Source organism: Xenopus laevis, chromosome 9_10L (assembly GCF_017654675.1).
Source record: "Xenopus laevis strain J_2021 chromosome 9_10L, Xenopus_laevis_v10.1, whole genome shotgun sequence".
Taxonomy (NCBI): Eukaryota; Metazoa; Chordata; class Amphibia; order Anura; family Pipidae; genus Xenopus; species Xenopus laevis.
Genome location: NC_054387.1, coordinates 46,820,582 through 46,847,380, shown reverse-complemented (window position 1 = coordinate 46,847,380; position 26,799 = coordinate 46,820,582). Strand labels below are relative to the sequence as shown.

General features: G+C 40.1%; 1 protein-coding gene across 4 annotated transcripts; it reads right to left on the bottom strand.

The window, feature by feature from the left end:
- Positions 1-10,403: 10,403 nt before the first annotated feature.
- LOC108701112 (monocarboxylate transporter 6) lies at positions 10,404-26,525 on the bottom strand. Of its 4 annotated transcripts, XM_041576905.1 has the most exons (7): positions 26,474-26,525; positions 18,816-18,975; positions 16,932-17,002; positions 15,749-15,960; positions 15,507-15,650; positions 13,328-14,143; positions 10,404-11,643 (listed from the first exon to the last, which is right to left on the bottom strand). In XM_041576905.1, exons 4-7 carry the CDS (start codon positions 15,933-15,935, stop codon positions 11,423-11,425), a joined length of 1,368 nt encoding a protein of 455 aa, XP_041432839.1. In that variant the 5' UTR covers positions 15,936-15,960; positions 16,932-17,002; positions 18,816-18,975; positions 26,474-26,525; the 3' UTR covers positions 10,404-11,422. The 4 variants fall into 4 exon arrangements, with proteins under 4 accessions (XP_041432839.1, XP_041432840.1, XP_018090811.1 ...); XM_041576906.1 differs by lacking the exon at positions 16,932-17,002; XM_018235322.2 differs by lacking the exons at positions 18,816-18,975; positions 26,474-26,525 and having other exon boundaries at positions 16,932-17,184.
- Positions 26,526-26,799: the final 274 nt, after the last annotated feature.

Sequence of the window (26,799 nt, the reverse complement as noted above, 5' to 3'; positions counted from 1 at the left end):
TTAGTAAGCCAAATGAAGGCCCAGACTTGGCTATATCAGTACAAAAAACCCAGTGGGCCCAGGCCTTCTTGGCCTCCTTGTCTTAAAAAAATATCAAACTCACTAGCAGTTAGAGAAGAGAAGGAATGTTCTGGGCACACAATATGCTATACCCTCATTCTGTTCTGTCTACAGGAAACAATATGGCACATCTCACCCATATATATAAATCAGCTGTCGGTGGGACCTCTTGCTTCTAATCATTTGGCCTATTTCATGGCCATTATCAATTTCTATAAGAACAAAGAAGCTAAATAGATGGAATAATGGATTATAGTATGTAAAGAAAAGAGACTAGGAGAATAGAGGTTGAGTGAGGAGCGGAAGAATAATAGTACTCCTGGTCTAAGGTTTTTGGGTGGGCCCCTGGTGTCCCCCGCTGATTCTGACTAAGGAGCCGCCTGAGGCGGCTTCTGCAATGCCGCCCCCCCTCACCAACTAACGTGTCGGGAGGGGAGGCAGAAACGCTATTGCGTAGAGCGCAATTGCGCTCTCTCGCAATAGTACAGCCGAATTTCCGGTTCAAAAACCAGAAATTCGGCTCTTAAAGATGCAGGAGCGGCTTTTTGCCGCCCCTGGAATCTTTTCAGGCGCTGCCGCCTGAGGCGAGCGGCTCAGCTCGCCTCATTGGCGGCGCGCCCCTGGGCCCAGGACCCCCAGTCTGACACTGAGGGCGGGTCGGGGAAAATCCCAACCCGCACATCACTAGTATAAATGCAAATATACAGAGAAGGAATGTTCCGGGCACACAATTAACTATACCCTCATACTGTACTGTCTAAGGGAAACAATGTGGCCCCTCCTACCCATATGTATAAATACAAATATACAGAGAAGAAATGTTCTGGGCACACCATAAGCTATACACTCATACTGTAGTGTCTAAGGCAGGGATGCCCAAAAGGTAGATCGGGATCTACCAGTAGACCTTTAGCTGGTGTTCATTAGATCTCCAGACACTGTCAACAAATAGCTTGTCTAAATCACCCTCCTATTTCATGCTTTTCATTCAGATATTAATTATGTCAAGGTTACATAAGAAATAGTTTGTTAAATATGGCAAAATAAATTCTCTCATAAAAAAATATAATACGTAAGTAATATTTTCCATGGAACAGAATGCTAACAGTTATGATGTAGATCTTAATGGGACAACATCACTAAAAGTAGACCTCGCATTAGTAAAGTATGGGCACTCCTGGTCTAAGGGAAACAATATGACACTTCCCATCCATATGTATAAATACAATTATACAGAGAAGTCACTTAAATCTCTGCTAAGTGGTTTATTTTCACAACATGTTTTGGGCTACTCGCCCTTTATCAAGTTTAAACAAACAATATGGTTACAAACTTTTAAAGGTATAGACAGGAAATGAGATCACACAGGGTAGGTGTGGGTTGCCTTAATTAGTACAGATAATTACCATATAGCCAGGTTTTGTATGAAAGGGTAAGGTGCAATATATATAATGGTGTCAGAACGATTAGAAAATACAAAAACTGGTCAGTAGAAAAAACTGTTCAGTAGAAAAAAACTTTTTACAGCTTTTAAAAGTCCAAAAGTTCACAAATGGTACTGCCCATTATTTGGGCCTACCATAAAAAGCTTGATAATCCTGTGTTAACTATGAAGGAAGGAAAAGCCCAGTATTCTTACCCAGTAACGTAACTAGAGGGGGGGGCGGGTCCTGGCGCGGGTCGTGCAGTCGGGCCCCCGCCCCCCTCCGTATGCCTGGAAACACTGAAGAAGTCAGTGGCGCGCGAGCTGCCGGGGGGCCCTGAGGGGGCGCGGGCCCTGGCCCAATCGCACCCCCTGCTCCCCCGGTAGTTACGCCACTGTTCTTACCATTAGCCGTACAAATTAGTATATTCTATCTATCTTGGGCACAGAGATATTTATCTGTAAAAAGGAAACAAATACAGCATCAGTTTCAATAATAGGTAGTGACGGCGAATTTGCGTGATTTTTGGACGCCTGCGCATTTTCACCAAAAAACGGACGCCGGCATCAAAAAAACTGACATTTTGCGAATTATTCATAAATATTGGGCATTACTGCAACAGGATAAAACACTTAAGATTGTTTTGGCAAACCCACCTGTTTTCAGTTATAAAAAAGGTTCGTCCCTTTGAGATTTATTCTGCCCCTCAGAGGTTAATCCCCCTCAGAACAAGGGAGCCCAACAATTTTTAGGCAAACCAAAAGTAGGCACATATGCGTGTTTAAGTTGTAACTGCTGTTCTTCTATCATTAAAGGAGAAGTTATGCAACATCCTACACAGGGAACCCCGGTTAAGTTAAAACACTATGCCTCCTGTGACACAAGCTATGTTATTTACTTGCTTAAATGTCCCTGTGGACTAGTATATATTGGCCAAACGAAAAGATCCGTAAAGACTCGCATCAAGGAACACAAGGGAAATATACGTAATTTTAAAAAGGGAATAGCCACAGACACCACAGTGTCAAGACACTTTAATACTGCCAGTCAGTACCAGTCCCATTTAAGGTGGGCAGTCTTGGAAGTAGTCAAACTCCTCCCCCCCCATAGAGGTGGAAATATTAATAAGAAGTTACTACAAAGGGAAGTTTACTGGATTAAGAGACTAGACACATTACTGCCAAAAGGCATGAATGACAGCTGGAGTGTGAAATGTTTTCTTTAATGCTGTAACAATGTTGCCTATTATTGAAACTGATGCTGTATTTGTTTCCTTTTTACAGATAAATATCTCTGTGCCCAAGATAGATTCAATATACTAATTTGTACGGCTAATGGTAAGAATACTGGGCTTTTCCTTCCTTCATAATTAACACAGGATTATCAAGCTTTTTATGGTAGGCCCAAATAATGGGCAGAACCATTTGTGAACTTTTGGACTTTTAAAAGCTGTAAAAAGTTTTTTTCTACTGAACAGGTTTTTCTACTGAAAGTTTTTGTATTTCCTAATCGTTCGGACACCATTATATATATATTGCACCTTACGCTTTCATACGAAACGTGGCTATATGGTAATGACCTGTACCTAATTAAGGCAACCCACACCTACCCTGTGTGATCTCACTTCCTGTGTATACCTTTAAAAGTTTGTAACCATTTTGTTTGTTTTCACTTGATAAAGGGCGAGTAGTCCGAAACATGTTGTGAAAATAAATCACTTAGCAGTAAATCTGCTCTGAGTGCTTTCTCTCAGTTCCTCTGATTTAATTGGATTACCGTTTTACACCTGGAACAGGGGTGTCTTACTGAGATTGAGAGCTAGAAATAACCCCAATACCAAGTCATCCCTACGCTGTGTACAGAGAAGTCACATTTTACTTCAAAGTCAGTGGCGGAACTACCGGGGGAGCAGGGGGTGCGAGCGGGCCAGGGCCCGCACCCCCTCAGGGCCCCCGGCTGCCCACGCGCCATTGAAAATGTGGGCCGTACAGAGGGGGGCGGGGCCCGGCTGCGCGTCACGCACCAGGGCCTGCCCCCCTCTAGGAACGCTGCTGTTCAAAGTTCTATATTTTTCTGGAATAAATTGTGAGCTGATGCTCCCAAGTACAGGACACACAGGAGGGGGAATATTTAGGGCCATGGAAAAACAACATTTTCATATTGCAAAATGGCAACCCAATATGTTGGGGGTGAAACAGTTGTACATCGCTGGGGAATATGCTTGAGCTTTATAAATAAATCATTAATGTAGTTTAAATAGTGAAAACCATCTGGCTGGTCGCTATGCTACTCTGGAACAAGGTTTCATCTCTGTTAAAGGTTCAAGAAAGGCTTTACAACACAGTGGTTGTTTTTGAACATTACCAATTGGTAACTTACAATCTAAATGTCTGTGCAAGTTGTGGACTCACTGAACAAATGTTATTTCATATTATCACATGCCGTTACCATGACAAAACCCTCTGTAGTCCCTTGCTTATCGTAACTTGCCAGAGCCCGTGAATGTCATTGTGGGAGTTGGCCGTGCGCTGATTACCTGTTGCTTGTTGTGTATTTTGTCCTTGGTTGTGTCATTGGGAATGGAGATGTGACACTCCCCTGGGTGTTACTATTTCTGCATCAGTAGCTCAGCCAACCGGTTTGCACTACCTGTTTCAGACTTGCACAATACCCCTGTTGTGGACAGCAGCATTCAAAATGATTTCCAGGTTTCCCAATATCTTAGGGCGCACTCATGTTTGAAACCAGATATGTGTCACCTTACTAGTTCCCAGCAGTACAAGAAATAAGGAACAGCTGCACAGTTTGTGATCTCTCTCTCTTTACAGATTATAATCACACTTGGGCAGTTGGTCACACAGCAATTATACATCTCTAGTTCCATTATCTATACCCATGCTCCCAAATGTTGTTGGGGACCACCCTCCCTTGGTTGCTAGCCTTTGCTGGCAGTTTGTAAAGGGATTATGGCATGACCACGTGGTGGTAATGGGCAGAGTGCATGGCATGCATATGAAATTGAATACATGTAACTGACTGTATTGTGTCACACAGAGTAACATAATGATCCAAATAATTGTCTGGCCATTCATAACATCTGTTTCAGGGATAGATAACACTATGCAGTTTCCTGGTAACCATTATACTTGTACAGGTATGGGATCCGTTATCTGGTAACCCATTATCCAGAGAGCTTCAAATTATGGAAAGACTGTCTCCCATAGATTCCATTATAATGAAATAATTAGGGATGCCCCGAATCCAGGATTCGGTTCGGAATTCAGCCAAGATTCTGCCTTTGTCAGCAGGATTCAGATTTGGCTGAATCCTTCTTCCCGGCCCAACCGAATCTGAATCCTAATTTGCATATGCAAATTATGGGCGGGGAGGGAAATTGAGTGTCACAAAACAAGGAAGTAAAAAATGTTTTCCCCTTCCCACCCCTAATTTGCATATGCAAATTAGGGGTTGGTTTGGTATTCGGACTAATCTTTCACTAAGGATTCAGGGGTTCGGCCGAATCCAAAATAATGGATTCGGTGCATCCCTAGAAATAATTAAAATTTTTAACATTGATTTCCTTTTTTTTTTTTTTGTAATAATAAAACAATACCTTTTACTTGATCCAAACATATCATTAATCCTTACTGGAAGCAAAACCAGCTTATTAGGTTTATTTAATATTTACTAGATTTTCTAGTAGACTTAAGGTATGAATATCCAAATTATGGAAAAATCCATTATCCGGAAAACCCCAGGTCCCAATCATTCTGGTTAACGGGTCCCATACCTGTAGTATCAAAGTCTTTTAGAGGGCCAGATCAGTAATGACTGCACATATACACAAAGTATTGTTTTTAGTTACTGAACAGACCATCCAGCACTCATTGTTATGATGAAAATGTGGCAAGGATAATATCACTGGGATTTAATTGTTCCATCATGAGGAGCCTTGCTAAACAAGAGCTGTGTGGTATTTTCCGTATATAATATCTGCCTAATTGTCAGTCCATGTATGAAATATATAATTCCCTCCTTCTGGCTTCTAAATATAGCTGATCATTTGTCTTGAAAAAATGTCACGTGAAAAGATACAGTGATAAGCGTGCATTTCCACAGAGATCAGTACAAACCTTTTTATTTTTCCTGTTGTGTTTCCTTTTTGCTACCATGCAGAAAACTTGCAGACTGCCTAAGTGTACCTTAGTAATTATTGTCGTAATAGATGTGTTAAAATTTTTGGTGTTTAAAAGTTTGTTTAAATGAATTAGAATGTCGGATAGACTAATTTTTGCCACTTTTCAGTTGGTCTATATTCTTTTCATAGCTTCTAAAGTATTTGCCTTCCTTGTCTGCCACTTTCCAGCTTTCCTTTTAAGATGTTACTTGATTGTTGGGGGTCGCTGACCCCAGCAACCAAAACATTATTGCTCTTGTGAGGCTACAATTTTATCATTATTGTTACTTTTTATTACTACATCAACCATACAGTTAATTTAAAGGTTAATCTCCCTTTTAATTGCCTATCTTTGCTTAGAGACATCTGCTTATAGTGGAACTGCCATTGTGAAAGTCATCTGGCAACAGGCCCACATACGAGCTTTGGTGATTTATCTCTTCAATCTCTATCCCATATACTAAAAGCGCTACTGTGTACAATAAACCTGTAGATGACAATACAGGTATGGGATCCGTTATGCAGAAGCCCATTATCCAGAAAGCTCGATATTAGGGGATGGATATGTCCCACAGACTATAATTAAAATGTAATCTCTGTAATAGTAAAAAATTGACTTTTACTTGATCCCAACTAAGATATAATTAATCCTAAGTGGAGGCAAAATAATAATAATAATACGCAAATAATTTTTTTGTAGATTTAATATAATTCCCTCCTTCTGGCTTCTAAATATAGCTGATCATTTGTCTTGAAAAAATGTCACGTGAAAAGATACAGTGATAAGCGTGCATTTCCACAGAGATCAGTACAAACCTTTTTATTTTTCCTGTTGTGTTTCCTTTTTGCTACCATGCAGAAAACTTGCAGACTGCCTAAGTGTACCTTAGTAATTATTGTCGTAATAGATGTGTTAAAATTTTTGGTGTTTAAAAGTTTGTTTAAATGAATTAGAATGTCGGATAGACTAATTTTTGCCACTTTTCAGTTGGTCTATATTCTTTTCATAGCTTCTAAAGTATTTGCCTTCCTTGTCTGCCACTTTCCAGCTTTCCTTTTAAGATGTTACTTGATTGTTGGGGGTCGCTGACCCCAGCAACCAAAACATTATTGCTCTTGTGAGGCTACAATTTTATCATTATTGTTACTTTTTATTACTACATCAACCATACAGTTAATTTAAAGGTTAATCTCCCTTTTAATTGCCTATCTTTGCTTAGAGACATCTGCTTATAGTGGAACTGCCATTGTGAAAGTCATCTGGCAACAGGCCCACATACGAGCTTTGGTGATTTATCTCTTCAATCTCTATCCCATATACTAAAAGCGCTACTGTGTACAATAAACCTGTAGATGACAATACAGGTATGGGATCCGTTATGCAGAAGCCCATTATCCAGAAAGCTCGATATTAGGGGATGGATATGTCCCACAGACTATAATTAAAATGTAATCTCTGTAATAGTAAAAAATTGACTTTTACTTGATCCCAACTAAGATATAATTAATCCTAAGTGGAGGCAAAATAATAATAATAATACGCAAATAATTTTTTTGTAGATTTAAGGCATGGAGATCCAATTTACAGAAAGACCCCTTACCCAGAAAATCCCAGATCCTGAGCAATTTGGATAACCGGTCCCATACCTGTATATATTATATTAAGGAGAGGTCTAGTTTCCTGAGAAGAATGTAAATTGCATAAGTCCCTCCTCCACTTATCAGTTTGTTTGCCTTTAGGAGCTCAATTTATGTAAGCATATGACGTAAATTTCTTTTTCCCCTTATCACATTACAACATTCTGGACTCACCTTGTTGAAACCTGTTCACCCTTTTTGTCATTGAATTTATAATGGCAAGACTGGTGGTCTGGTATAAGGTATAAGTAAAGGACAAGGAAAGATAATTAATTGTGAGTTGATGCCAATAAATTAGACACCCCCCCCCAGTGAATTCAGTTGCTCGTTAAATCTATTCCCTAGGCTGGCAAGTGAAGTGAATATGCACCTGCCCTGCACAAAGCATCTGGACCATCTACTAGGGAACCCTGTAAGTTATGGTTGTCATCTGCCTCCTCTGAACGCAGCTCTAGTGCAGCTCCCTGAGTTCCATTATGTTAGCACAAAGAGTTATGCGTGCTGCTGGCTACATTGCAAAACCATGCAGCGGTGCTCTGACTCCCAGAAGCCCCTTTGAATAAAGACCGCTATGGGGCACACAAGGAGGCAAATTCCCTAACCGGTGAAAATTCGCCAGCGATGGCTGGGACAACACTAATTCATTAAAGTGTGAAGTTGCGTCCAGGGTGCCAAACGCTGGCGAATTTTTGCTAGCGTTTTTTTGGCAATGATAACGCTAGCGTTGCAATACGGCGTATATGTTCCAGCAAATACATTACACTACACAAGCCCAGGGAACCTTAATAAATAAAATAGAGTTGTTATAATGCCCTACACATGAGCCCATTGTATAGTTTATGTTCCATATGTTAGAAAATGGAAGGGGGAACCCGGTTACCCAAAAAAATTTTACGTAAGGAAAAGACACCAGTGTTTTTTGGGACTTAGAAAATTTTGGACTAAAAATTGAGGAAGTCCTATCTACTCTATTGTACTTTGCCTGATCTGAGCTGGCGAAGGCAAATCTGGCGAGTGAGGCTACGTTCAGTAAAATCCGCATCTTAGTGAATTTGTGGAGATACATCCATTCGCCAGAGTGAAAATTCGCCTGTCGTTAGAGTGTGAATGATTGCTAGCGTCTATCTCCTTTGCTAGCGAAGTTACGCCTGCGCCCGTTAGGAAATCGGCAAAGTAACAAAATGACGCCAGCGTCATTCAGTTCTCCCTTTAGGACATCTGCCCCAAGGTGTGGTGGCTGAGCGCAAGGTTCATTTCATATTTGCTGGAGGTGCCAGCTAACACCTTTTCCCAGCAAACCCCAACTAATGCCATAAAGCAGAGGGAAAAAGGAATTTTCTGTCACATAACTAGTATAATAAGTGGCTGCCATATTGTGGTGATGCAGTGGCTCTGTAACTAACATGATAACAGATTAAGTACAGTACAGTGGTCATGAAGAGAGAATAAAGCAGTGCTACTGATAAATAATTATTTTAATTGATTTTAGGTAGCAAACCCATCAAGTTACATCCTCAACAAATAGAAAACAGATTATAGGAATCGGGAAAAGTAATATGCTTTGTTATCGAAAAGAAAAAAACGTTCACCGCCATTTTTGACTGATTAAAACCTCAACGACTTCCTCGCAAAGTTTGCAACCAAACAGATTTTGCCAAAATTTCGCAATCGCAAACTGTTATTTTCGACAAAATATTTTATGAAACTCTAGAGCAGTTGTTAAAGGTTCGCAATGCGCAATTAAGATTTGCAATGCAATAATAGCCTCACAAAGAATATTACATTGTTAAAATTTTATGCACAAAGTTTTGCTCTTTGCGAATTTTATTACATTTCCCCCAATAATTTTTTATTGCTACAGGGCAACATACTGAGGGTCAATTACAAACACTGGACAAATTTGCACCTGGGCAGCAACCCATGGCAACCAATTAGATGTTTGTTTCCTGCAGGTGATCCTGCAGATTGGTTGCTATGGGTTACTGCCCAGGTGCAAATTTGCCCTGTGTTTATAAATGAGTCCCGCTAAGTGCTTAACGTTACATGCAGAACTTCCAAATGAATCGAAAGGATCGTTAATAAAAACAAAAATGGATGCAGAATGGTACCCATTAAGACCCCATACATAACATGCTTTCTTCTATTCATATATACTGGCACTACGTGTCAATTTGCTTTGGTCTACCAGATGCTGAACCCTGAGGAAGGGCTGTGACCATGAAACTTTGTAGCACAGTTTCCCTTTATTAAATGTGTCTCAATGCTTTGCAACAGCTAATACTGTGTTGCCTAAAGCTTCTAGATTGAGATCACAATTTATAAATTAACCATCCTGACAAGGTATAAGCAAAGCTTTACATGTAAGTACACCGTCATGCTGGTGAACTGACTACAGACCATACAATTTAGAAAATAACTAAGGCAAGGTTTAAGTTAACCATGATTTTTATATTTGTGGATCACAACCATTTTCTTTTTATGCACTTAATAATAATATAATAATAACCGTTAATCTCAAACTTTACTGCTTCCTTATAGAACCCACACTGTCAAGGTTTCCCTGAATTGTAACTAGTAAATGCTACTTAAAGGGGAACTATAGTGAAAATTTAATATTAGCTTCAGCGTACTGAAATAAGAAACTTTCTAAATACAATCTATTAAACATTCTGTACCATTTCTGAAATAATCAAGTTTATCTTAACTATTCCTCTCTCAGCATCTGTTTCTCCTCATTCTGTCTTCATTCAGGATTTGGGTGTCAGATGAATCATCTAATATATCTTATAGGGGGGCTCCTTTTGCCTAGAAGATGTATTAGAGCTCACTCTATTAAAATCACCTGTCTCTGTACATGCAGAATTTGTGCAAAAGGCAGTTATTTTGTTAGCTTTTGTTTGTACTGGAATCAGTTATTTGATTGAGCTCTAATACATCTGCTAGGAAAGGGAGCCCCCTATAAGATATATTGGATCATTCATCTGACACCCAAATGCTGAATGAAGACAGAATGAAGAGAAACAGATGCTGAGAGAGGGATAGTGAATATAAACTTGATTATTTCAGATGCAGAAATTGTAATTGATTGTATTTAGAAAGTTTCTTACTTCAGTATGGGGAAGCGTATATTATATTATATTATTTATATATTATATTTTCATTTTCGAGATAGTTCCCTGGTTTGCATTCACCTAGTGAAGCAGCCTACACTTGTTTCTATAATTATCCTTCTTAGTCTTTCAGATGAAGAGTTAATGCAACTTTAAGACAATCGTAAGACTTTGGTTGCCCCTGAGATAGTAATAAAGCTTATTTCATATTCATATTGCAATAGAGTGTTTTTACATGCACTGGATTTGGAGGTTAAATGCTATACTCTTATGACTCAGTCCATACCCAGTCCGCAGTTAGAATCTTGACCGATTGATTGTTATGGTTGCATTTTCAAGGCCACTTAAAAAATGTACATTTGCAGTCGCCGCAAACAAACCTCCGCTATTTGGCTTTTGACCTTATATAGGAAGTATTTCAGACAACTGCTGCTTAACCTGGGAATCTTTGGACATTGGCCGGTTTAAATGGGTTGTGCAAAAAGCTGCAATTGTAGTTACCTTCATTGCATAATATTGACTGACTGTCTGCTGTCAAGTGATAAAAGAACATTCAGCTGAGCACCCAATATTCATATAGAAAGCATTGTCAACACAATATATTTCCACTTAACCGACAGCAGCACATCCGTACAGAAGGACTTTGCTCACCATTTTGCACACTGAAGATAAATGAGGACCTCATCCATCCACACGCTTACATTACAAGGAAAATGCATGACTGTCTAAGCTCAGACATTCTTTAGAAATACTGTGAGATTTTCCTCCTGCCAGAAGAGGCATTATTTTGCTCCATGCTTATTAGAAAAAAAACAAAACAACTATATCAGGGTTGTATAAAATCCCCTTTTTCGCGCAGGCTACAGCTCGCCCAAGTCCACCTTGCTCATCACAATGTTGTCTCAGTACTGTGGATCCGAATCCAGCCTTCACATGAGGAAAATTACAGATTGCAGGCTATGCATTATCATCCCTGATGCAATCGATTAAAATTCTTCCTACAATCGGTTCACTCACAATATAACATCTTCCTGTTTACAGGGAGAATATACTGTGTCACCATTGTCTTTATTATCTGTTACTTCTGTAGGACTTTGACTGCACCTTCTGGCTTTTGCTTCCCTCCTGTCCACTGCAAAGGAGGCCAAACCCATAAAGACTCCAGATGAGGTGACTGCAGCACTGCTGGCATAAAAAACTAGTCCGTACTGACCTGTTATATCTACCAGCAACCCTAAGGAAACAGAGAGAGAATATATTAAGGTATCATGCAGTACAATACTGTAGATTTGACATTGCTTTTATTGTATGTTATGTATATGTAACAATTAGGTCTGTCGAACCTGGTTTTTGTTTTTTTTTTTATATATTTATTAAAAACAGTTTTTAACATGAGTTAAAAAAAAACAACATTGGCAATGACATATATAATATAATTATATCCATAAAACACTTGTGTAGGGTAAAGGAGAAGGAACAGTAGTTGACTTGCGCTGTAAAATTAAATCTATATTGCAATAAAGATAAGCTGTATGTGTACAATAATACATTTTTTCAACACTCTCAACTCACACAGCTCACTGCTGATTGCTGCTTTTAAGCTGTAGTTCCTTTTCTAAACCATAAACGTCAGTGCAAAGTTCCAACCAAGTGCTACCCCTGAACAAAAAAGCAGGCCAGGACGCAAAGTCATGTACTTATATTTAAATTTTTGTGTAGACAGATACAAGGCAGAAGCCTTCCTCTTAAGATGGCCATAGACACTTCCCTATCTCCCGACCAGCCACTAACCATTCAGATCAAATAAAGTAGTAAAAGAACAGATCAGCCGATGTTCTGCCCCTGACAGCAATCGTACGATAGTTATGTCCGACAAAACTAATGACAGTCTCCCTCTGAAAATCGTACAATCGCCAATACATGCAGAGATATTATCGGCAGCCGACAGAAATCTTTTAACCTGTCTGATCGACCAAACGACCGATCTCCGCCGGGCGAAAAAATGTCGGGACTCTCCACACACGGTCCAAAAATTGGACGAATCCTCGATTCGTACGATCAGGTCTATGGCCAGCTTTATTCTCTGCATTCTACTTATAGTTGCTGATGACTCTTCTGTGGTGAGAGGACCAATCCCAATTTTAAGATGTCACTTTTATTGTGATGGAGAAAACTCCATCCACTTTATAATGTCCACCTTTGCCAGTCGAAGGTCAACTTTTATACCACTACAGGTGAGCTGCACTCATTAGATGCTCTAGATGCAGTCACTCATGCCCTCAGCATGTGACTTGTGCTCTGATAAACTTCAGTCACTCTTTACTGCTACACTGTGAGGGCAGAGACACATGGTCAGATTTGGGGAGATTAGTCGCCCGGCAACAAATCTCTTCTTCGGCTAGAATGTAAATCGCCGGCGGGGAGGCAGTTTGGGGAGATTAGTCTCCCCGAAGAAGAGAAGATTTGTCTCCCCGAATCTGACAGTGTGTCTCTGCCCTAAATTGGAGTGATATCACCCCCCCATCAGTAGATCAATGGAAAGGTAACCAGATAACAGTAAATATGAGAATAGCACTCAGTTGTAAAAATGCAAGTCCCACTGCGACTCCATCAGTTACATTGAGTAGGAGAATCAATAGCTTGTCTGAAAGCAGTTTCATTGTGAAGTGCTGGCTCTTTCTAAAGCACATGACCAGGCAAAATGACCTGAGATGGCTGCCTACACACCAATATTACAACTAAAAAAATACACTTGTTGGTTTCGGAATAAAATTTTATATGGTAGAGTGAATTATTTGCAGTGTAAATAGTGTAATTTAGAAATAAAAACTTTACCATAAAAATCATGATGGTATCCCTTTAAATCAGAACAGAATTGTAACTTTTGTCGGACAGTAAATTGTAATGCATGTACTAACCTGCTAGAGGTGGTCCTGCCATGATAGTTATGCTTTCAAGGATGGTGAAGAGGCCAAAAGCTCCAGGGAACCTCTTCATCCCAACAGTATCCATCAGCACTTGGAAGATAAGTGATCCAATGAAACTCATGGTTATGCTGTACAAGACACAGTAAGTCAACAACACTGGGAAAGACACCCATATTGCACAAACTAAGTTACTGAGTCCATTTAAAATTACTGCTACACTAAAAAGGTAAATAAGCCGCCCATGAAACACCTTTTGTTGAGACACCAAACCAGCCATGGGACGCATAAATATATTCAAAAAGCCAATGAGAGATAGCAGCAGTGCTGCTTTTGCCTCATCAATGTCATTGTTGGTTGCATATGGGACCAAGTAAAAAAGTGGTAAGACAAATCCTAGAACCATCCAGGTAACACCTATGGCATAGATCTGGTAGCGACGATGTCGAAACAGGAGGTCAAAAGCCATGTATCTTTGGAAGCCTTTGCCATTTTCTGTTTTCTCTACTTTGTGTTCAATTCCATTTGGTGCTTCTGGGGCTAGAGCCTCCTTTTCATGAGTAGGTTCTGGAGTTCTGACAGGTCTCATAATAGCCCCACAAACACAGCAATTGAGCAGAACACCCCCAAAGAGCATAAAGGAACCTCTCCAGCCCATTGATTCCAGAAGATGCTGAGATGCCAGGGGCCACAATGCCATTCCAATAGATGCCCCAGCAGAGGCCAATGAATTTGCCAAAGTCCTACGCCGAATAAAGTAGTATCCCAGCACAGTGATCCCAGCCTGGAAGCAGAAGCAAAGACCCAAACCTGAAAGGGAATTGAAAATCAGGATTCAGGCATGAAGTATTTCAATTGAACAATATAGGTCATTCTCATGTCTAGTGACTTAAATGATTCCATGAAAACACTGAGATCTCAGAGCAGTTTCCATTCAGCAGTTTACTACATATACTACTACAGCTGTATATATAAAGGTGTCTAATTAAGGCAGTACTTAAACTAGTTATAGAAATATAATCAATACTTGGAACATCATAATACAGTGTGATTTAGCTCATGGAAATAGGCAAGGCAGGATAGTGCAAGAACAATGACAAAAGGATTTACTATAGAAAGAGACAATCAGAAAATATTTATTTTGTGCACTGACCAGAACCAAAGACGTAGCTGGTGGCTTATTACTATAAAGCCATCTGTTCTTATGATATTTAGGGGATAAATGGTCTTGTGCTTTAGAAACACACTGTCTCGCTTCGGTACTAAAATTAGGTTAGTGGCTCAGGTATTCAGCTTATGAGTAAAAGTGGCTTTGTATACCAACACTTAAAGGAATTGTTTAGAATAAAATCTGGCAAAATAAAAAAATGTTTTCATATAGCTAGTTAGCCAAAAATGGAATGTGTAAAGGCTGGAGTGACTGGATGTCTAACATAATAGCCAGAACACTACTTACTGCTTTTCAGCTCTCTTGGTTTCCACTGACTGGTTACCAGGCAGTAACCAATCAGTGACTTGAGGGGGGCACATGTGTCATAAGTGTTGTAAGCGCAGCTGAGCTCCAGGGCAGCATCTTCTGCGGCTTCATATGCTTTCAGGTTCAATACCCCAATTTGGCCCAACTGTGTATGCTCTCACAGGCTTTGTGTAGGCTTTGAGCCCCAATAGAATATGAAGCAGCGGAAGATGGTGCCCTGAAGCTCCGCTGCGCTACTCTACTTTTTAGGGTCAGATTCTTTTAAAGGGGTTGTTTTTCACTAATGCGCGGGGAGTGGCAATGGCAGGCAGTTAAGAGGGGCTTTTGGTACAGGGGGGGTTAGTTCTCCTTTAAAGAGTTAGATAGCTGAAAAGCAGGAAGTTGTGTTGTGTTCTGTTATGTTAGACATCCAGTCACTCCAGCCTTTATACATTACATTTTTGGTTAACTATATTAGAATTTTTTTCTATTTTGCACAGCCCATCTATTTACCCAGTTTTTATTTTTATACTGAAGTGTTCCTTTAATACTCTGTACTTTGGGGAATTTTTTATTTGCATTAAAGCAAAGATCTCTTACAGGGGGCTGCTAAAGATGCCATAGACCGTCACTATTTATTGGGCCTCTGTGTACTTGAAATGCCTATTTTGAATCCCAGTCTGGTCCTGCTTTTAGCCTGTCTGTAAGATTACTTACCTCCAACAAGCCCGGCACTCAAGTATAGATGAATTATGGTCCGAGAGAAGGCGCTGGTAACCATCCCCACCCCACACAGGAGTCCTCCAACCATCACTGTTACTCTGCAGCCAAACCTCTCCACCATGATGGTACAAAGTGGTCCTGAGAAGAATACCAGAATTACTGTTCCATTCAGACAAAGAAAGGTAATGATACAGTGATGATAATAATGAGGTACAATGATACAGATAAAAACTGACCTCCGGCATGCAGGACAGCCATGATAATTGAAGGGAACCATGAGGTCTCAGTGTTGGACGCTTGGAAGGAGGACTGAATGTCTGTGTAAAATATTCCAATACAGGTGGGGAAGCCCAAACTCAACCCCTGTGTCAACATAACAGCTGCCAGCACCACCCAAGCCCATGGTCCATCTGGAGTTTCCATCCTTATTTCTCCAGCAAACGTCTACCTGCAATGAAAATATCTAATTAGGGTTAATTTATTAATTTAGTTAATTTAAAAAAGTACTGTTTTTTTGCCCACAATACATCTTGCCAGACCATGCGATTTTGTGTATGCAGCAATAGGCAACACCTGCTAGTGTTTTATACACAAGGGGCAATACATAGGCAAAGACAACAAAATGAAGATGACTGGGTATTGGGGTACTTCAGGCTCTCTATCTCAGCAGGACACCCCCGCTCCAGGTGCAACAAATGATCCAATAGCTCAATGGAACTGAGAGAAAGCACGCAATGCAGAGTAACTGCTAAGTGATTTATTTTTCACAACATGTTTCAGGCTGCACGCCCTTTATCAAGTGTAAAACAAACTGATTATTCACAAACTTTTAAAGGTGTAGACAGGAAGTGAAGTCACACAGGGTGAATACAAATCACCTTAATTAATACGGGTAATTACCATATAGTCACATTTAGTATAAATAAATTACTATCATAATATCCAAACATATGAAAGTTATAAAAAACCTTTAGTGGAAACACTATAGAATAGAAAATTAGTTTATAGAAAAACTTTTTTAAGAAACTTTTTTTCTTTTTTTTTTTTAAAAAGATACAAAAATTCGGTACATAGGCAAAGACATTCCCTGAAAAAAGGGGGGATTCACCTCGCACACCCTGGCCTTCAGGAACTCTGCCGGGTGCTCAAATACCTGGGGGGATCGGCACCCCCCTAGAACAATGGTCAAGGAAAAAAGGCAATGGCACACGAGGCACGATCAAGCAGGGAAAAACCCTTGCAGAAGTTTATTTGCACACGATGCAACTATCGTGTGCAAATAAACTTCTGCAAGGGTTTTTCCCTGCTTGATCGTGCCTGGTGTGCCATTGCCTTTTTTCCTTGAAAGACATTCCCTGGACATCCCCAGTATAACCCAACCAAGCACATCATTCATTATAGGACATGGAAATTACTTACGAGTGCCAAGTCGTTACCCCCAATGATCCCAGTCTCTTACTTGAGACCTCTAGCTGGTGCTTCTATTCTTCCTGAAATCACAGGGGTTAATATATTGGCACCATCAGTAAATATATCGTTCCTTTAAGCAAATATATTTAATCCTGTGAAATATGCAGGCTGCACTTGCAATCCGTAGAGACTAGGGGGCAAATTCACTAAGCGCCGAAGCGCCGAACGCTAGCATTAATTCGCTAGCGTTTGGCATTTTCGTTACTGCGCAAATTCACTAACGAACGCTGGCGTAGTTTCGCTAGTGTTACTTCGCACCCTTATGCCTGGCGAATTTTCGCTAGCGATGTAACTACGCAAATTCACTAACACGCGCAGTGTACTGAACGCTACCTTTTACGCTAGACTTCCTTCGCCACCTCAGACCAGGCGAAGCGCAATAGAGTAGATAGGGATTGCTTAAAAAAAAAGTCAAAAATTTTTCTAAGTCCCAAAAAACGCTGGCGTGTTTTCTACATTATGGGTGATAGCCTGAAAAAGATCGAAAAAATTTTTGGGGCTCCCCTCCTTCCCCCCTACATTTCCTGACTCATGGCAACTTACCTAGACAGTGGGCACATGTGTAGGGCAAAATAAAATTTTTTGATGTTTTGAAGGTTTTCTAGCCATTTGTAGTGCTGATACGTATTCCTCCATTGAAATTTGAATTTGGCGCCGTATGCAAATTAGCCTTCGCTAGCGTAACTTCGCTTGACTTAGCGAATCAACGCTAGCGCAACTTCACAATCTTACGCTACCCCTGTGCGCAACTTTGGATTTTAGTGAATTTGCGGAGCGCTGGCGAAACTACGAATGTTAGTGAATTTGCCCTTTAAAGAACAGGAACATCAAAAATTTAAATTGTTTTAAAGTAATAAAAATATAATGCAGTGTTGCCCTGCACTGGTAAAACTGCTGGGTTTGCTTCAGAAACACTACTATAGTTTATATTAATAAGCTGCTGTGTAGCAATGAGGGCAGCCAATCAATGGAGAAAAGGCTCAGGTTACACAGCAGGTGGCAGATAAGCTCTGTAGAACATAAGTGTTATCCACTATTTAACCTGTGCCATATAGCCTTTTTTCCATTTCTGTCATTGCTACTCAGCAGCTTGTTTATGTGAACTATAGTAGTGTTTCTGAAGCAAACAGATCAGTTTTACCAGTGCAGGGTCACAATACATGATATTTTCATTACTTTAAAACACTTTCATTTCTTTGGTGTTAATGTTCCTTTAATTAAATGCTTTGTTTATGGGCTGCCCTTGCCCCACTGCTCATATTAAAGGTGCCGCTAATCCCAAACTATTTTTTTGCACAGTAAAAGAAACTACAGATCTAAGCCATTTGCCAACATACAGTAATTTAAACATTTTCAACAAGTGAAATTGCATTTGAAAGAATATAGAAAGCAATTGAAATGGTTGTTCATCCCCTTCTGTTCTCCGGGTCTGACTCTTAAAACAATGTGACACTGGTCATTTCTTGTCCTGATCTGTTGATACTGTATCTGCTCCGCTGTTTCAGGAGTCAGTCAGTAGCAATTACATCTACAAATACATTGGTAACCTTTTTAAGGAGCCCTATAATTAAATGGATCATACAGTATTATCGACCTACAAAGACATACAGAACAGAGCTACTCAAATAAGAACAAAAACAAAACATTGGAACTTAGGTGATACCTTTACACAAAAACTTATTTTAACCTTTGTCACAAATACATCCAGAAAAAGAAAGCTTCAAACATCGTCACACCCACACCCACAGGACATCTTTGCAAACAAGCCAACGTTTATAAACACACAGCTCCCCTCATGCAGAAACAGAGACTAAGAAATAGAGAGCTACGCACCTCTCAGCCAGCTCAGTTGGTACTGGCACCTTTTCTCCTGTCTTCTACATACATGTAGACTGGGAAATATTCTCCTTCCTCTCATGGACACGCCTGTGGTGCTCAATCCAACATTTCCCTCCCCTTTCACCTGGCGTAAGGTAACAGTGACACAGCATCCCTGGCAGGGGAGGAAATACACACGATAATCCGAATCAGAAGGACGAGGGGGGGCGGTAGTTGTTGACATTAACTTTCACCTAGTGTTGTTTTACTTTTATTTTGTCATTTTTTAATGGTCCTTCATACTTATGTCAGTAGGCATATGTCCCTATAGCTTTTACATTAGAGAATTTTTGAATAATGTCCTGTTTCTGAGCCTCTCTATATATAGTTTTGATCAAAGTCTCCTTTTTTTATCTTGTTTTTGTAACATATATTTTTCTTCTATATTCCAATTGTTTTCTAACCCTTTCTAAGTCTTCCTTATCAATAATTTGTATTTATCACTATTATCTTTTGAGATTTCTGTATTCATCCTAATCAGTGGCGTAACTAGTTGTTACTGGGCCCCATAGCAAATTCAATTTAGGGCCCCAAAATATTTATAAGTTGGCTTATTTTACCAAGATATATTAAAATTGCTAATTAATTAGGGTCTCACTGGGCCCCCTACACTCCTGGGCCCCCCTGCAACCGTAGGGTCTGCTTCCTCTATAGTTACGCCCCTGATCCTAATGCTTGAAACAATTACTGTACACAAATATTAGATATAGTTTGTTATATAAAGTGTAAGTCTGGCACGCCTTCGTGAAAAGAAAATATGCACTGTTAATTCTTAGTTTATAGACAGCCACATAGAGTGCCTTTTCAAAAATGTTTATCCTTTATGTTTAACCCACCCAGTTTTTCTTTTGGTCCAAACTTTGTGTAAACGTGCCGTTTCTCTGTTTAAACACGATTTGTGTGATGTAATTTCTGTAAATCACTTTTATTGGTTCACAACCATGTAATGAGCTTCTCCTTTATTGGACAAGGCGTTGTGTGATGTCATGTATGTAAATTTTATTGGTCACTATCCCCTTTAAAAGGATTGTGTGGAGGGGAGACCGATAGCCTATGGGGCAGATTCACTAAGCACCGAATTTTCGCTAGCGTCCGATTCGCTCACATTGCAACACTTCGCCAGGCGTTGATTCACTAGAACAACGCTAATTCACTAAAATTCGAAGTTGCGTCCAGGGTGACGAACGCTGGCGAAGTATCGCTAGCGTTACTGCGGCAAGCCAAGCAAAGATGCGCTAGCGTTGGCTAATTTGCATACGGCGGGAAAATAGAGTTGTTATAATGCCCTACACATGAGCCCAGTGTATAGTATATGTGGCACATGTTAGGAAATGTAGGGGGGGAAGCTGGGTACCCCAGAAAAAATTTACGCTCTTTGCAGCCTATCACCCTGAAAAAATGAAGTCACCAGTGTTTTTTGGGACTTAGAAAAATTTTAACCTATTTTTTGAGGAAGTCCTATCTACTCTATTGCACTTCGCCTGGTCTGAGGTGGCGAAGGCAAGTCTGGCGCAAGAGGTAACGTTCAGTAAAATCCGCATCTTAGTGAATTTGCATAGTTACATCCCTTCACCAGAGCGCAACTTCTCCAGGAGTAAGGGAGCAAAGTCTATCTCCTTCGCTAGCAAAGTCTATCTCCTTCGCTAGCAAAGTAGTAAATCGGCGAAGTAACGAAATGATGTCACACTGGCAAATTTTCGCTAACGTTAGTCACTTTGCCCTTTAGTAAATCTGCCCCTATGAGTAAGTGCCCACTTTGGCACGAAACGCGTTAGGCTAATGCATGTCCTCATTAATTTTTTAATTTTAATTAGTACATGGGCTACTTCTTTACTATATAGTAGGTCTCTCCCGATTTCTTTTTCTTCATATGCCACTTTACCTATATTATATATAGGGCATATATTTCTCCATACAGACTAGTAAACTATAGCCAAATACCTCTGCCCAAAGTGTGGGCCTGGAGTGGGCACCTTTTATCCTGTATCCTGGAGTTGCCTGAAGATACAGAGGCTCTAAGGCAAGATGTTAAAATATGCAAAGTAATCACTTGCCCTCCCGAATATTTACTCTACTAGCCTTTGATGCTTTTGATTACAAGGTGTCTTGTAATAAATACTTACTCCAAGCTGTTATCTTCAACGGTTTTATTATGTAACAATAGTCTTTGGTACTTGCCTCAGAATTCCCTTCCCTTTCACCTGAATCCAGGACACACCTGGCATAAGGTAACACTGACACAGCATCTTTGGCAGGAATAGAAATTCAGGGCTTTATCCAAGGCTAAATGAGGGGGTGGCAGTTGTGGACATACACTTTCACCTAATGGCGTTTTTATTTATTTTGCATCATAAATGGTGTAATGGTTTAATTTAGTGTAAGGGTTAACGTTTGTCTAGCAGGCCTGACTCAGTAGACACAGACTGTAAGTCGACCATCAACGACACAGTGAAGAGGTTACAAATGACCTTTTCATTGCTGCGCTTCTGGTGTAACATCTCAAGAGCAGGGTCTTATCAGTGTACTATGTATGATTTCATTGTTATATGGTTGTGGGACCCGATTGGGAGGTTCAACTCCTTTAAGATTTCTACGTACGGCTCTCACACCATTGTTTCATCATCACTGTTTTTCTATCTTGTAACAGTGTGTTGTGTGAAGGGTTATAAAACCCCCACCTTGATCTTTGTTCTGTATTCTGCCTCTTGTGAGCAGGGCTGTATTTAGGTCCGATGCTGCCCTAGGCACCGGACCTATACACGCTAGTTATATTGCGCGCGAGACGTAAGCGTGTCGTACGCATAACATCACACTGCGGAAGTGACGTCAGCAAGTCGTGTGTGTGAAGTCACTTCCGCACAATTTCTCTGGATGGGGATGGCATACTGAATCACTGCAAATGCCTAATGGATGTCCTTCCTTAGCTGAAATACCTATTACTTGAAGCTTTGTGTGAGTTATATGTGCTTCTCCATATGCTGTCTCTATCTATGAGCTCTTTGTGAGCCTGCCAGTCCTGTGTGAGCTGTGTAGTGTGTGTCATGTGCTAATACCTCATCTGTATACTTGAGTAAACCTGGGGACATTGTCTTTGACTAAAAAACAGTTCTGTGTTTGCATCATAAGAACCTCCTGGAGCCCAATCATTTTGTATATTTTGTATGCACAGTAGCCTGGCTGAGGGAAAGCTTCCATTTAGCTTTCTGTGGTCTGGATAGCCCAGATTACCGTTACATATATATATATATATATATATTAAAAAAACCCGTAAGAAATAGGTATCCCACCCCCAAAACCACAGGCCCTCGGGAGCCTTAATATAAATATGTCTCTGCTTGCGAGTACAGAATCCACAACTCGTGTCAATAAACTTCACTCTTTACCTCAAGTGATCTCCTGTGTCTGGTGAATTCTCACGACAGTTACATCATATATACATACAGTGTGTGTGTGTGTATATGTGTATATATATATAATACACAAAAGCCATGAATATACTGTAAATTATATCCTTATAAACGGTGAGTAGTGATGTCATCAGTTATAAACGGTGAGTAGTGATGTCATTTCTGTCACATGACTCCCTAAAATTTGTGTATTATAATAAATAAAGTACCCCCAGTTGTAAAATATGAGAATATTAGAAGTTACCTCGGAGTTCCATGACCTGTATAAAAACACTCGGCCTTCGGCCTCGTGTTTTTATATGGTCATGAAACTCCTCGGTAACTTATAATATCCTTATATTTTACAAGAGGGGGTACTTTATTCACTATATATTTATTTATTTTTTTAATAAATATGCATCCTATTCCTATGAAGTAATTTTAGATCAACATGTTGGGATGTATACTATACTGCATGTTTTTAATATAAGCTATACTAGGAGGTATTGGGGGGGTTGAAGGGACCAATAGAGTGAGTTGTAGGATGAATTCTAATAAGGACTATATGGAGCAATAGGGGGCGTTACAGGGAAGGTTATATGGAGCAATAGGGGGCGTTATAAGGAGGGTTATATGGAGCAATAGGGGGCATTATAGGGAGGGTTATATGGAGCAATAGGAGGAGTTAGAGGGAGGGTTATATGGAGCAATAGGAGGAGTTAGAGCAGGCCCAGACTGGCAATCTGTGGGTTCTGGCAAATGCCAGAGGGGCTGCTATAAGGTGCCATAGAAAGCCAGTATTTAGTGGGCTGTTTGGGCCTCTGTGTGGGCTGATTTGGGCCTCTGTGTACCTGAAATACCAGGGCCTATTTAATTCTCAGTCCAGCCCTGAGTTAGAGGGAGGGTTATATGGAGCAATAGGAGGAGTTACAGGGAGGGTTATATGGAGCAATAGGAGGAGTTAGAGGGAGGGTTATATGGAGCTATAGGAGCAGTTAGAGGGAGGGTTATATGGAGCAATAGGAGGAGTTAGAGGAAGGGTTATATGGAGAAAAAGGAGGAGTAGAGAGGGTTATATGGACTAATATTAGAGGGAGGGTTATTTGGAGCAATAGGAGGAGTTAGAGGGAGAGTTATATGGAGCAATAGGAGGAGTTAGAGGGAGAGTTATATGGAGCTATAGGAGGAGTTATAGGAAGGGTTATATGAAGCAAAAGGAGGAGTTATAGAGAGGGTTATATGGAGCAAAAGGAGAAGTTATATTGATGAATTATATGAAACAATAGGATGAGTTATAGAGAGGGATTATATGAAACAATAGGAGGAGTTATAGGGTGAGATTATGTAGGAGACATTTCCAAACCTTTTCTCTCCATTTACTCAACTACCTCCAGTGCTTGATCCTTCTGTCAGACATGCCTAAAATGTATATTGACTTATTCATAAAGGTTAAGGGGCACAATGCAGGCCACAGAAATGCTGAATGTTGTATAAACAAAAATGACTCCTCCACAACCCCAAGTGCAATTGGTGGTATTTTCAGGATTGAAAACATTTAGCTGTGTTCAGCAGTGAAATACGGGTAGATCGATTCTGCTAGTAGCATTCAGGCACATTTTGTTATTTTAAGCCCATGTACACACCTTATGGCTGCTCTTTGACACATAGATATAAAAGTAAAGTTATTTTAAAATCTACCTCTGTAAGCATGGACCAAAAGCTAAGTTATTGAAGGTAGCTGCTAAGCAGGCAGTATATTAATGGGCCACTGTACTATGTACACTGCTTGTCTAATGGTTGATATGAGGGTCACTGCACTATTTTGTACAGGGTACTATTTACCTTATGACTGGCCTTACACACCTCAGTCTCCTAAATAGATCAAGTACATGGCATTTGTACAGACATAATCCTCTCAGTGAATTCTAATAAAAATCACAAGGCTTTTGTTACAGCCAGAGCCCTATATTTCCCTGCATGACTAAGCTTGTTAAGTAGCTGAATTAATGTAAATAAAAGCCTTATCCTCTCAGTGGCGTGCAGAACAAGAACGCCAGCCTCCGGTATGCTTATATCCTGGAGCACTGCATGTACTTCTATGATGGACTGCCTCTCCCGAGCTGCAGTTTGTTCCTCGTCATCTTGTGAAATACAACTCCCCGGCAGTCTGCTTACGCATGTTGCAGACAACAAATGTTCTGACCAGAGATCCATCAAGTGTACTAACGATTCCTAGAACTACCCCCCTACTCTGACTTTAAACACTGTGGACCCGTCTGCCAGAACTGCTTGCTTGCAGAGCAAACACCCATACTGCCCTACTACACAGAGAACAGCCTTGCACAACACCAGAATGACCGGATCTGGGATTTTTATAACTTAACCAGCCCAAAGCTTTTGAAAACATTACTCTGAGGAGGGTTAACAACTTATCAACACCCAAAGACACTGTTCTAGGTCTTTAAAATAAACATATTTAGTCGTTACACAGCCTGCAAACATAACATACAGACCTGCACTGGTAAAACTGGTGAGTTTGCTTCAGAAACATAACTATAGTTTATATAAATAAGCTGCTGTGTAGCCTTGTGGGCAGCCATTCAAGCACAGGATACACAGTAGATAACAGATAAGTTCTGAAGAATCCAATTGTATACTACTAAGTTTATTTGTTATCTGCTGTGTATCCTGTGGCCTTTTTTTTTTTTTTGAATGGCTGCCCCCATAGTTATATAGACTATTGTAGAGTTTCTGAAGCAAACACACCAGTTTTACCAGTGCAGAGCAACAGTAAGTTATATTGTCATTCTTTTAAAACACTTTAATTTTTTGGTGTTACTGTTTCTTTAGGGTAAGGGCACACGGGGAGATTAGTCGCCCCGGTGACAAATCTCCTCTTCTTCGGGGCGACAATCTTCCCGAACTGCCTTCCCTTATCTTCCCACCGGCTATACTGAAAAATCGGCTTCGGGATGGCATTCGCGGAGCTTCATTTTCCGAAGTTTCCTCGTGAGGCAACTTCTGCGACTTCGGAAAACAAATCGCTGCGACTGCCATATTGCTGTCGATTTTTTATTATAGCCGACGGGAAGGTAGGGGAAGGCAGCTCGGGGAGATTGTCGCCTCGAAGAAGAGGCGATTTGTAGCCGGCCGACTAATCTCCATGAATCCGCCTGTGTGCCCTTACCCTTCAGTGTTAGTTGAGACAGATCCTTAATAGACTACAATTTGCTGGCAACAAATCAGTAAATTAATTACATTCATTTGTTAAGTAAAAAGGAAGGGGGGCAGTATGCCAAAACAGGAGCACAACCATAGCACACAGTATGTTTACATAGAATGTCATGCAATACAAACATTTGTCAACAAATAAAAATTATTTTTCAGGCCAACTTGATTACTTAAAGGTGCCATCTCAGTAACAGTCATTTGAACAGGACTCCTCATGTGAGAAATCATGGCTGCTTCCATTCATATGTTCCATCAAAACTATGCAAATAAACACGGATTCTCGTGTAAAGTACACCAACATGTTAATTAACAAATAAATGATTTAGTAGAAGGAGATCTGTCTGTTGGTATATGATAAATTAATTAAAAAGGGATCTGACGTTTGTCAGTATATTGGAAAATAAATTCTAAAAGGAGAAAGAAAAGTATCCCTTATTTACCAATCACGTTAAGGGATACTTTTCTTTCTCCTTTTAGAATTAATTAACAAATAAATGTTAACTCTGTTTGGAAATAGGGTATCATTCCCTTTTAACCCTTTTAGTGCCTGCACTCTGTTGCCAGCAAACATGCATCATGGAGGAAACCAGAAACTTTAAAATCTTCAGGGCCGACACTGTGGTGTTTTACAGCTACTCTGGGGCTCATTTATGAACAGTTGAGGAAATCTCTCTTCCTTTTTACTAGCCAGCCATCTAAATGAAGGAAAAGACACATACACAGCACATAATTATCACACAGAGGCATGCACAAAACATCTGGGAGGAAAGGAATCCCTGTTTCTGAATAACAAGGATATGTAGCCTCTTGCTGAACTGCTAATTCTCCAGGGGCCCCACAGTGGCTGCATTTAGATCCTTCAAGTTCTAGCAAAACAGCGCTCACAGAGCCTCTAATTATACATATATATATATATATATATATATATATATATATAGACTTCAGCAGTGTGAGGTTGGCACTTGCCCATCAGCTTCTCTAATAACATGTCATTACCTCTCTTCTGACAAGCGTCTGTGTCTGCTACACATCATTACGGGAAAGAGCGGTTTCCTATAGAAGTGACATCAGAGGCCCTGACTTAGCCAACCAAAGCAGCTGGGTGTGTTTTTCTTCTCCTTGCTGAGGAGAAAATGATTTAAAGGGGAAGTGCACTTAAAGGGGTGGTTAACTTTTCGTATGTTATAGAATGGCTAATTCTAAGCAACTTTACAAATCTTCATTATTTATTTTCATAGTTTTTTTTTAATTATTTGCCTTTCTGATGCTTTCCAGCTTCCAAATGGTGGTCACTGACCTTATCTAAAAACAAATGCTCTTCA